This window comes from Lipophrys pholis (assembly GCF_963383615.2).
Source record: "Lipophrys pholis genome assembly, chromosome: 1".
NCBI classification, from domain to species: domain Eukaryota; kingdom Metazoa; phylum Chordata; class Actinopteri; order Blenniiformes; family Blenniidae; genus Lipophrys; species Lipophrys pholis.
In genome coordinates, this window is record NC_137635.1 from 13,416,473 (window position 1) to 13,428,572 (window position 12,100).

The window sequence follows — 12,100 nt, forward strand, 5'->3', positions numbered from 1 at the left end:
GGGCCCATCTATCCCTGAAAAAGATATAAATGCTATAAAAGATCTTTTCTGAGTGCCCCCACCAAATCTCCAGCTGACCTTCATACATGTGGCGCTGTGAACTTCAGTGTATGCAAGAGTGAAAGGACATTAGGAAATCCCATGTCAGTTTGTATAATTTTTGTGTTATATGAATAGTCTGCATCTATCTGCAATCTGCAATTGTCTGTCACAGGAGTCATCATAGTATCCTTAGTTGGCTTTCTTTGTCTTTTTTCAAGAACCCTTCTGATTACATGTATTACTCATAGTTTTTCACAGCTTTATTTACGCATCACAATGTGGGAAAAAATCTGCAGCAAATGACGTAATGCTTAAAAACAGTGCATTTATTTTGTAGGGCACTCTGTGGGAGATGTCACTTCCCGTTGGAAAATAGCCGTTGGGGTTGCCAGATCTGCAAAGTCTTATCCTCCGTTACAAAGCCTCTACAAGACTTGGCAACTTGCCGCTATTACGTAAGAAAATCGGACCAACACCGGAATGGGAATAAGCTCAGTCTGTCATTGAGCATATCGGCACCAATATGCGTTGTTCAAATACTGTGAAAAGTGTTAAGTTTGCACTGAAAATGGGGTAAAAAAAAAAAGACTGCTAATAAAACTGAGAAAATATAACGTATTAAATGGTGAACGAAGTCGACGGAAAACAGTGACACCTGCTGGGAAGAAGGCGATACTGCAAGACATATTAATCAGCAAGGCAGTGAAAGTGAACACCGCTTTAATAAGTAGAGTATCTTTAGCGTTTTAAAGTACACAAAGTATAGTATAGTATAGATACATGTGTGTGTGTGTGTGTGTGTGTGTGTGTGTGTGTGTGTGTGTGTGTGTGTGTGTGTGTGTGTGTGTGTGTGTGTGTGTGTGTGTGTGTGTTTGTGTTTGTGTGTGTGTGTGTGTTTGTTAAATACATGCAATATTGAATTTTGTATGCATTTAACCTATAAATTGAATTAATGCTAAATACATTGAATATTCTCAGTTTTAAAGAGTAAAGATACACGAAACATATTAAGTTGTACACAGTAAGACTACACAGAGTATTAGTAATAAGTTTGATGGAGCACGATTACCCCTCGTGTCACCTCCTACCCACACCAGGGTTTGAATCCCTACCCACAATCTGTCTGTCTGCCTTATTCTTTTCTCTCTTTCTATCCTCTAACCCCAACCGAAACAGCGGAAAGTCTCCACCTCAGTCTGGTTCTGAAGAAGGACTCCACTTCTGCGTGTGGTTCTGGACAAAGAGTCCACTTCTGAGTCTGCTTCTGCAGAAAGTCTCCACCTCAGTCTGGTTCTGCAAGATTCTTCCTGGTAAAAAGGAGTTTTTTCTTTCCACGTTCTCCTATTTGTGCTCGTGTGAAAGTGTTGGGATATTCTCTGCAAAAGGGCCTGGGTTCTATTTCACACTATTGAGATATAATATAGTTGATCATACAAACCATTAATAATACGTTTCATTCAGTAATATTACATATAATAGAATAGTTTTATACACACAGAATAAAATAGCATATGCTGATGCAAATTATACAGGAATAGAAGGTGCAGTGCTGTATTTGACCTGCAGTAGGTGACAGAGCGGAGTTCCGCTGGTGGTTTCCGCTGCAGTTAAACACCAAAGAAGAAGCAGAAGACCATTCCGGCGGTCCGCAGCACGAGAGTTTGAGGGCTGAGAGTTTGAGGGTCCGACAGCCGGAGAGGAGGTGAGTCTGGGTGGGATATTACCGGAGAATCCGTGTGACTTTCTCCCGGGGCCTCAGGCACGCTACGGCCGCCTTTGACAGATGTGACTCCGGTGGAGACTCGCTCGGTTACCGCCGCGCACCCCGGAAGGTCAAGCTAAAGCTAAAGCTAGCCGGGGTCCCGGGGTCTTCCCCGGTCTTCTCGGGTCCATCAGCCGGGCTCTGTTGGTCTGAACCCTGGCCCGAAGACCTGCTGCGGGTCAAACGAGTCTGTGACCGCAGAATCACAGAATGTCTCCTCTAACTGAAGCAGTGACACCGTCACAGTGTGTCCGAGGCCATCGGGGGGGTTTCCACCATAAGCAGAGTTTCTCTACGGATCACAGAAAGTCTCTGCTGATGAGATTTTATTACTTCTCACCATAGATGTCCTTCTCATTCACATGGCTACTTTCCCTTTGGTTTTTACGCTTTTAACAAATCAGAGACGTCAAACTTGAGTTTTTAGAGTGGTTTCTATTTCACCTCTGAAAATGAAAGCTCTGGAAGTTTTAAACATCTTGCCATGTTTTCTCCTTTAGCTGTTTCTTGATTTATTTCAGACATTTATACTTTATTAATCCCCTTGGGAGAAATTCCTGTTTTATGACCCATCTATCTAGGATGTGTTGAGCAGCCACATTACAGTGGTGACCGGTCAGCTGTGGGTTTTGAACCTGTGACCTCTGATCCCAAGTCTCCATCTCTAACATCTAGGTCACTACTGTCCAACTAATGGTTGTGGTGCCCTGTCAAACCAGGCGGAGCAGTTTGGGGTTCAATGTCTTGCTCAAGAACATCCCTGCAGCTATAGTGTATATTAACCCGCTCCCACCCGACGATACATGGACACAACAATCGTGTGAAAATGAAGAAGCACAGCTTGTTTTTTTTATACCGCAATTAACGCTCATTATTCATCTCATTATTTATACAGCTGTTACACTCCCTCCAATATTCCCTCAGCAGTTATGTATTCAACACAGTCTATTTTCTGTTGATATTCTGTACCTACAAGATATATCCTTACACACAGGATGTATGTGTATACATCCTTAAATACCCAGTAGGACACCGAGCCCACTCTGGGTGTCAGTTCGAAGAGTGAATATCAATAAATTGTGAATACTCCAAAAGACATCTTATACGGACAGGGCATTGGAAACAGAAAAAGTTACAGATTATTATTTTATAAATTGTTTTTGAACCTTTTTTTAATTGAATACACACAAATATCATACAGCTTCAGGAGATGCTTTTCATTACATTTTCAATTTTGGCATGAAATCGTGCTTTCATACATACATAAAAAATTATAGATTATAATAATAAGAGGTGATTAGAGCTCAGCTGTGTCACTGGGAACCATTTTACAACAAATCTATTCATTTTCATTTGCAATCTGGACGTGATCTTTTTCAATGATGGAAACCTTTTTCAGTCTCTGCTTCCTCTGAGTGATGCTGTGGGGCTCCAGGTTCAACCAGGATGCTGTTATTGTTTTTGTTGTAATTAGTAGCAGAATTGTAACTAAGGATATCAAATCTTTGTCTATGTTGGTGTCAGGGGCAATACCTAATATGCAGACAGCGCAGAGTAAGGGATTCAAGATCAAATTAGTGCCCAGAATCTTATATATTTCTTTTTGTGTGTTTTGCCAAGAAGGTTGAAAATGTGTGTAAAGTCCCCCACTAGTCCACATCCCATCCAGCATAGATCAGAAGTAGCACTGTATTTTGAGATGATTGATGGGGTGTTAAAATACCTCATTTGGACTTTCCAGTCAAACTGCAAACGTTAACTCTTTAATTGTAAAAAGTTTGCACAGGTAAACAGAACTAATTCCGAAGTTGTTCGTAGGACTTCTTGTTTTGTCTCGTAAACAGTTGTGCTATATGTCAATCCCTTGTTTGCCCACTTGCTGTATCCTGTGTCCATGGTGGAGGGTACAAACTCTGGATTTACTGATATTTTAGTAGCTCTACCAATGGAGCTTGACAATCCCAATTTTGTTCTTACTATTGACCATATTTTTAGCATTTCCCTCATGCATTCATTTTTTATCTTATTTTTCCCCTGAGATTTTTCGGTCAGAAAGGGAAGTGGAGATGAGTCCAGTTACAGATAATTATTTTAATCTAAATCACGTCTGGCAATGAATCCTCCACACATCCTGTACCTGATAAGCCGGAGGTGAGTGCTCACCCAATGTTTTGGATTGTCTTCTGTAAACTATGGTATATAGTAGATATCAATTCAAGTCACTCGCACTGTAGGGGAACTCTGCACGAGTATTATTGGTGTTTTTAGTGGCATCTGAGGACATTCTTACCTTGTGAGAATTATAAACGAAGTCTCTCTTTATAGGATAGTTTTCATCCGGAGGTCCAGGAGAGGAAAACTCTGACCACCGTTGTTTTCAGGGATTTTTTTCAGTGTCTTGCATCATGGCGGGCCTGTAGTGTGAAGTGTGAAGGTTGTCTTTGTGGGTCCTTGACACACTTAGTTTTGTCTTCCTCTGGTGGCGACGTCTCCCCTCTGTAGGAACAGATGACTGCATGAGTAGAGGAGTCAATTTGAACTAAAGAAAATTGTGTGTTCAAACGGGATGGATTTTAACACACCTGTGTGAGGTTTTTGTAGAGACCTACAAGGCTCCAGGTTTATTGTAATCACAGGAGATTTCAACCACGTCACTCTACTTTCATTTATAGTCAATTTCACTACTTCAGATCAGATCATTGTCTAGTCTTCCTGTGCCCTCCGTCTGCAAGAGACCACCAGACAATTAAGTAATGGACACTGGAGGAGAATATTCTCTGCACAGCAGCCTGGTTGGACGAAGGAGCAGCTGCGGCTCGTTTCAATAAACTGCAATACCGCGAGATTCAGGAGCTCCCATGTTCTGATCAGACAGTTTAATAAGTCGTGACCTCATAGTATTGGTAATCTGTGCAGCTGATTCTGAGTGTGTGTTTCGTGTGTGTGTTGTCAGATCACAGCCAGTCTGACCATGGTCATCAGGGAGGTCCCGGCTGAGCACATCGCCCGTCCTCTGGGCAGGAACGAGGTCATCGGGCTGCTCTTCCGTCTCACCATTGTTGGAGCCGTCACCTACTTCACCATCAAGTGGATGGTGGACGCCATCGACCCCACCAGGAAGCAGAAGGTGGAAGCTCAAAAGCAGGTGAGCCCGTTGGCGTGATTGCTCGGTCCAAAACGTGCAGCTGGACCCGGTGGTTTTAGATGTTATGAAAAGATCAACATGCTTTAGAGATGAGAAGAATCCTCCTCACCTCTGATTGGCTGTTTGCAGGCAGAGAAGCTGATGCGACAGATTGGCGTGAAGAACGTGAAGCTGTCAGAGTACGAGATGAGCATTGCAGCTCACCTGGTGGACCCGCTCACCATGCAGGTTCGTGTCTGATGCAGCTCTTCATCACATATCAGGAGACTTGAGCTGTGAATTGGTCACCTGAAGCCTGAATGTTCACAGATCACCTGGAGCGACATCGCCGGCCTGGATGAGGTGATCACAGAGCTGAAGGAGACCGTGATCTTACCTGTTCAGAAGCGACACCTGTTCCAAGGATCCAGATTGCTGCAGCCACCCAAAGGTCAGAGGTCACTCCCCTGCCAGATATGTCATGAAAATCAGACACAACAACACAAACCTAAAGTTTAGCCGCGCTGCAAAATGTAAATGAGGTGTGTTAGGTGCTGTGGATACGGTCTCATGCTGTTGTCACGGTAACAGGGGTGTTGCTGTATGGACCCCCGGGATGTGGTAAAACACTCATCGCCAAGGCGACGGCAAAGGAGGCGGGGTTTCGCTTCATCAACCTGCAGCCAAGCACGCTGACGGACAAATGGTACGGAGAGTCCCAGAAGCTCGCCGCTGCCGTGTTCTCAGTGGCTGTCAAGCTGCAGCCGTCAATCATCTTCGTCGACGAAATTGGTGAAGGGCGGGCACACACACACACACACACACACACACACTCTCTGACTGACCTTTTCATAAAAGGAAAAACTCCTCTGCCTCTCTGACTAGTCGGTTCCTCTCTGTGTGTTTGAACAGACTCATTTCTCAGGAATCGATCCAGCTCAGACCACGAGGCCACGGCCATGATGAAGGCTCAGTTCATGAGTCTGTGGGATGGACTGGACACGGACCACCACTGTCAGGTACGCACACGTGTAGCATTTACGTTTGTCTGCTCCCAAGTTAGACGTATGGACACTGGGAGTCTGGCATTGACAAAAGTCATGACACATTGTGTGTGTTAGGTCATCATCATGGGAGCCACAAACCGACCTCAGGACCTGGACTCTGCCATCCTCAGGAGGATGCCCACCAGGTTCCACATCAACCAGCCGGTACGTATCGACCCAGACAGTGTGACACCGACTGGACTGAAACGGTGACGGTTTGGTATGTTCCTGTCTTGCAGAGCGTGCGGCAGCGAGAGCAGATCCTCAGACTCATCCTGGAGAACGAGAGTGTAAGTTCTTCTTTAGGTCTGCTGAGTCCTACCAGGTCCTCAGGCGGCCTTCAGATGCTCCCGATTTACTGATTGTCGACCCACAGGTGGACCCATCAGTCGACCTCAACGACATCGCTACGGAAACGGACGGTTTCTCAGGAAGCGACCTCAGAGAGACGTGTCGCGACGCAGCATTGCTGTGTGTCCGGGACTTTGTCCACACGCAGAGGAACAGGTAAGAATCCCAGACTTTGTCCACACGCAGAGTGATGGCGTCGTCGTGTGATGGCGTTACAGTGGCGTTCTTCCCGTGTGTCCCGACAGCCCGTTGGAGGAATACATCCGTCCAATCCATCAGTCTGACATGCAGAAGGCCATCGTGAAGATGAAGAAGTCGAAGTCTGCAGGAGGACACGGTTCGTTGCTGCACGTCGCTTTGGACTGAGCTCACAGGACGCCGGTTCGATTCCTGCCCGCCTGCCACGGCTTGTTGGACGGCACTCTCCCGTGTGTTTGTTCCTGTGGAGTTTGTTTTTCAGGTCAGCTGACCGCGGGTGTAAATGTAGAGATGGTTTTGGAGGCGCTGCTCTCTATTAATAAAGTAAAACAGAGCAGCTCAACAGCAGATGCATCATGTCTGCTTCACTTTTCGTCTCGCTGTCGCTCTGTTTTGCTCAGTGCGGTCTCCACATACCACTGTTACCCATGAGCCTCGGCTGCTGTTTACTTGGAGACTACAATTTACTTTTTTTTTTTTTTTAATTGTTAAAAAAAAAAAAAAAGTTTTAAATTGTATTTTTTTTTCTTTCTGATTAGTGGTTAAAGGAGAAAAGATAAGAAATGTGGTTTTGACTTCAACCTTTTGGGCTTGAACTGTTTGGACAATTTACAGTTTACACTAGAAGATTTAAAAAAAAATTGTTGTTTTTGTGCTTTATTTTTATTCTATTTAGAGGGGGTTTTTTATGTTCAAAACAAGTGATTGTTTATCCATTGATCTGTTAAAAACAGAAAAGAAAATTGTCAATGTAATAAACTCATGTCATCATTCAGTGTATCTTAGTTTTCTTTTACGGGAATAAACGTATTGAGTAATTTCCCCAGGGCAATCAATAAAGAATGAGCCTAAAAAGTTTAAGCAATGAATTTAGCAGAGAGTTTGGAAAAAACATTTATTTAAAGCTTTGATTTATTGAACTAAAAAATCCTGATTTTGGCACAAAGATTGTTGGACTCTGCAAGAGGCTGAAAATCGTCCCAACCAGCATCAGTGGGTTCCAGTCCAGACAGAATAAATTAATGAAGAGGGTGACGCCACCTTCTGGTGGAGATTAAAGGGTCAGTGCAACAAATCGGACTAATAAATAGGAATGAGAGATCAGATTTAAAGAAAAGCTGGAAAAATTAAACCTGCACTAACAAATCATAATGAAGGAGTTCCGGGTCGCAGACTTTACGTTAACATTTTTTGTAGCGCCGAGTCTCCCACTGTCCTACAAACGTCTGATCCTGTCGAACTCTAGTCGCTGTCTTGTGGGGGCGGGGCTATTGTCCACCGGTGCTGGTGGCTCCGCCCCCTGGTCTCAGAGCTCAATGTTGGGCCCCCGGCCCACCAAAATCCCCTCGCACTCCTGGTGGAAGTCGCAACCGTCCAGCAGGTGGCGATACGTTGCCCTGACGTCGCGGTACAGCGGCGCTTCCTCTGCCTCCAGGCCTGGGAATCGAACCGGGGACTCATTGACGAGCAGCTGCAGTCTCGGGCCTCGCTGGCAGTCATACAGCACAAAGAGGAGGTTGGCGGCGTACGGTACGATGCGGCTGGTTCGAAAGCGTCGTCCTGCAACAGGAAACACGTTAATGAGCTGAGGCCAGACTTCAGAATAAAAGAGGAATAAAAAGACTTAGCTTGAAAGATATTTTTATGAAATATTTTTAAACTGCCTTTTAATGCTGGTGATGAGAATTCAACAGTTTTTGTTTTCTCAAATAGTTCAGTTGTGAATGAAGTGGTGAGCGAGGCTTCTTACTGTGCTGTGATTGGTAGTTGCTGGCAGTAGGCGGAGTCTGGTCTTTATAGAGCCCCAGCAAGGAGAGGAGGGGGAGGAGTGTCTCAGCGTGACCCACCAGGATGGAGGCCGGCTCCGGAGAGGCGTCAGTGGACCTGAGAGAGAACCAGTGTGAGGCACGTCATTCATAAGACAATACATCGACCGACAGAATAATCAACCTGATTGAACGATCAAACAATTAATATATCTGGTATTGATTGATAACCCTGACACCTCGGCCCATTGCAGATTGCCTTATTTCTTTATTTTATATTGTTTTAACAGACATGGCACATATTGTTAAAATGGGTTTGAATGAATGTGAAAATGGTCAATGTCAAGTTTGTCATGCAATGACCTGTGATTGTTAGTTGAACTTGTATCCATGCATACTTTGTAATATAGCTAGTACTTATGTCCAAATCTTAAATATTGGGGTTACAGTCTGTTGGTTATGTGGAAAACTGAATGAAAATATTGTGAAGAAAAAAAGTTAAAACCGACCAAAGAATAATTCAACTATTACATAAAACAATCAACAGACAACATTGACCTACCCCCTGACTCCCTACGCCCACCCTGCCTCACCCTCACTGACCTGCGGGGCCGTCCGGCTTTGTCCAGCGACCTGAAGACATGGTGGAACAGTGGACAGCTGGACAGGCTGTTGATCGTGTGACCGTGAGAGCGTTTCCAGTACTGCTTCAGGTCTGACTTGTACTCTAAAACCTGCAAACACACAGTAGGTCAAAATTTAACACAGAGGATGTCCAACTCCAAGGACACTCAACCAGCAGCCCCACTGAGAGACGTCTTCACAAATGAATGCAAAAACTCTTACAAATTGGAAAATGTTTGAGAAAAAGTTGTGATGACAGTACGTTACTTAAGACACCGGTGTGTGGTTATCATCATGGTTACCTGAGCGTCACTCCCATCAAACAGGAAGCACCATGGCGAGTGGATGGATTTGATAGAGAGTTCATAGGAACACAAGAAGAAAGCAGCGTCCACCAGATCTAAGGTAGACACAGAGGGACAAAATACCATAATGTCACAAAACAGAAAAACCTCCAACAAAAAGAAAGAAATCAAACTGAATTTTCTTCTGATTGTTCCTGCTCTCATCGTCAGTCAATCAGCATCCTCCCCTGAGATAAAAAAAAAAACTCTTCAAAAAAGGAAAACATGAAAATAAAGGAAGAATATTGAAAAATAACAGATATTATAATAATAACTCTAGAAACATTGAAGCTAGCATACTGCTACGGGACTACAAACATGGAGGACAGCATACTGCTACAGGACTACAAACATGGAGGACACTACTGCAGGCTTACTAGGCGTGAGGCGATGGTGAGGGAGTCCCAGTCTGTTTGCAACCTTCCTGATCACAGCCTGCATCTCCTCACCGTTCTCAAACTTCTCCACCTCCAGCAGTGCCGTGCGGTTCTTCTCTACTCCCTCCACATAACCACGGCAACGCTCGAAGAAGCGGAGCAGGTGGTCATCCACCTCGTGGTCGTAGACCGGCGCCTCATCTGCGGAGGTAAGAGCCACGTCAGCATACCGCCCAGGCCTATGTTTCCCAGCATGCTCCAGCCAGCCTCACCGTGCCGCCGAAGGCCATCCTGGAACGCCTCCACGCTGTCGAGGCAGCGGGGCTTGGAGCTGCTGAAGAATCTCACCCTCCTCTTTCTCACGTTCTCCTCTGATAACAGAGACGGAAACAAGGTACGCAGGCGGATCGCCAGGAGTCTGAGCTCATCACGACCCTTCATCACCAAGTGACCTGAGGACAGATGGACAGACACACAAAATTGCTCATCCAACACAATCAACAGACTGTTGCTGGTGTGTGTGTGTGTGTGTGTGTGTGTGTGTGTGTGTGTGTGTGTGTGTGTGTGTGTGTGTGTGTGTGTGTGTGTGTGTGTGTGTGTGTGTGTGTGTGTGTGTGTGTGTGTGTGTGTGTGTGTGTGAGGTGGAGGTCTAGAGGGATCTGTGAGAAACACAACAAAACACATCTAAATAATAACTAAACATCTATGTCTACAGGCCACCAAAAAGTAACACACAAACTCCGATGGTGATTTTTCCAAAATGATGTCCATCATCATCCAAGTCAACTTCGACGTAACTGTTGGTGATACACACAAAACAGGAGGCACACTTTGGACTTAATCTTATAAAACTCTTCCCAAGGTTAAAGTGAAGGGTGTGTGATCATCACTGTCTTCTTTCAAAGTACTGTCTGTCGCCTGTTCAAAGAGATACTCAGAGAAAACATCACTGAAAACAGGTATTTTGATCGTAGTTCTAAAGACTTTACTCTTATAGGAAGGTAAGAGTGTCCTTCTCCTCTGATAATACTCAGGTTGAATTCTCCTGTTTTCAGACTAAAACACCCTCCTGTGTCAGAGGTTTCTGAACGGTTCTACCACAGCCTGCAATAAATATAATTCACTCAGGGAAGCCTCAGTAAAATATTCAGAAATCTGGAGGTTAAGTTTCTTAATGCTTAAACATATTTATCCAGCACAGTGAATTGCTTTGTGTCAGAATGGTGCTCTGTAAACAAATTTGCATTTGCCTCACATTGTACAAAATAATAAAATAAAATATGTATGTGTTTGGTCAGTGTATCCTCACAAAATGACACGCGGAGTTCCTCAAGGCGCCATCCTGGGCCCACTTCTGCTTAACATCAATGCTTCCACTCGCTCAGATTTTAGACAACAAACATTTTGTATAGTTTTTTGTAACTTTTCTTGCCTTCTATATTTTCATGCCTGTTTACTGAAACGTTTAAGTCTTTCTCGGCAGCTTGTTCAGCCAGTTGTAACGTGACATTTCTGTCATTGGTGTTTCAGCTCGGTTCTTCCCGGGTGTCTCACCGTCCATGTCCTCGGTGTACCACGCCTCCCAGCGGCCGCGGAGCTCCTGCAGCCAGCCGTCGGAGCCGTCGGAGCCTCCCGCAGCTTCCCTGCGGACCAGCTCGCTCAGCTGGCGGATCCTGCGGATGTTCTTGGCGGTCGGGTAGCGGCTGCCGTGGCGGATGACGGCGGTCAGGTGCACCGGGGTGCAGCGCTCGGCGGCCGGAGCCCGGAGGACCGAAGCGTTGACGGACAGGGCGTCGCGCAGCAGGTGCGGGTTCACCTCCTCGTAGCGGGTCTTGGTTCCGAAGTGAGTGGCGATGTGCGGGATGCGCGGCGGGTCCGGGGCCGACGCGGCGGAGCAGGGCGGACAGAGAGACGCCAGCAGCGCGCACAGAGCCCGCAGGGAAGCGGAGGACATGTCGGCGGGTCGGCGGAGGATCCCGGTCCGAGTGCGGGGATGTTCCGGGTGTGTGAGGACACACACGCGCCCGCACATACACACACACCGAGTTTGCACAAGCAGTTTAACCAAACAATAAAAACTAAAGACAATGGCATAGAAGAAACGAATAAAGCAGGAGACACTCCACACTGGCGCTATTTTACTGTAAAAATTCTTATATGAAAATGTCAAGCGTATAAACATAACCAAGAACTACTTCCGGTTATCAAAATCGAAGCTTCATGAAAGCGGAAATAGTATCAAACAATCTATACAATTAAATGTGAACAATGTATTAGAGAGATTTACTGCTAGAGACGTGAAAACAAAACAGTAAAAACAAAGCAGTTCTAGCAGTGCTACTGGCATTTAGTAAGAAGTCCATTACAAAGGAGTGCTGAAACACCCACCAGTGATGAATGGATTTGCATTGTGTATGAGATTTATGTTATGGAAGAAATATAATTTTCCCTCTAGGTAGAAAAAGA

At 45.2% G+C, this 12,100-nt stretch overlaps 2 protein-coding genes across 3 annotated transcripts; one reads left to right on the forward strand and one right to left on the reverse strand.

Annotated features, from left to right (window-relative positions):
* The first annotated feature begins 1,635 nt into the window (after positions 1 to 1,635).
* Positions 1,636 to 7,078, forward strand: atad1b (ATPase family AAA domain containing 1b). Its single transcript, XM_080470055.1, has 10 exons — positions 1,636 to 1,744; positions 4,758 to 4,949; positions 5,079 to 5,177; positions 5,259 to 5,379; positions 5,520 to 5,720; positions 5,841 to 5,947; positions 6,050 to 6,139; positions 6,214 to 6,264; positions 6,351 to 6,481; positions 6,571 to 7,078. The coding sequence occupies exons 2-10, from the start codon at positions 4,776 to 4,778 to the stop codon at positions 6,689 to 6,691; spliced, it is 1,095 nt and encodes a 364-aa protein (XP_080326181.1). The 5' UTR covers positions 1,636 to 1,744; positions 4,758 to 4,775; the 3' UTR covers positions 6,692 to 7,078.
* A 324-nt stretch (positions 7,079 to 7,402) lies between these two features.
* minpp1b (multiple inositol-polyphosphate phosphatase 1b) lies at positions 7,403 to 11,804 on the reverse strand. Of its 2 annotated transcripts, none has more exons than XM_080470067.1 (7): positions 11,189 to 11,787; positions 9,907 to 10,086; positions 9,635 to 9,835; positions 9,216 to 9,313; positions 8,893 to 9,023; positions 8,274 to 8,407; positions 7,403 to 8,083 (listed from the first exon to the last, which is right to left on the reverse strand). In XM_080470067.1, the coding sequence occupies exons 1-7, from the start codon at positions 11,664 to 11,666 to the stop codon at positions 7,830 to 7,832; spliced, it is 1,476 nt and encodes a 491-aa protein (XP_080326193.1). In that variant the 5' UTR covers positions 11,667 to 11,787; the 3' UTR covers positions 7,403 to 7,829. The 2 variants fall into 2 exon arrangements, with proteins under 2 accessions (XP_080326193.1, XP_080326194.1); XM_080470068.1 differs by having other exon boundaries at positions 7,408 to 8,083; positions 9,707 to 9,835; positions 11,189 to 11,804.
* Between the last annotated feature and the right edge of the window lie 296 nt (positions 11,805 to 12,100).

Coding starts and splice junctions, on each gene's coding strand:
- minpp1b (XM_080470067.1), bottom strand. CDS start 11,666: ATGTGCGGGCGCGTGTGTGTCCTCACACACCCGGAACATCCCCGCACT. Junction 9,836..9,906: donor GGATGGCCTTCGGCGGCACG/GTGAGGCTGGCT, acceptor TTACCTCCGCAG/ATGAGGCGCCGGTCTACGAC. Junction 9,314..9,634: donor TCACCATCGCCTCACGCCTA/GTAAGCCTGCAG, acceptor TGTCTACCTTAG/ATCTGGTGGACGCTGCTTTC.
- atad1b (XM_080470055.1), top strand. CDS start 4,776: ATGGTCATCAGGGAGGTCCCGGCTGAGCACATCGCCCGTCCTCTGGGC. Junction 5,948..6,049: donor ACACGGACCACCACTGTCAG/GTACGCACACGT, acceptor TGTGTGTGTTAG/GTCATCATCATGGGAGCCAC. Junction 6,140..6,213: donor GGTTCCACATCAACCAGCCG/GTACGTATCGAC, acceptor CCTGTCTTGCAG/AGCGTGCGGCAGCGAGAGCA.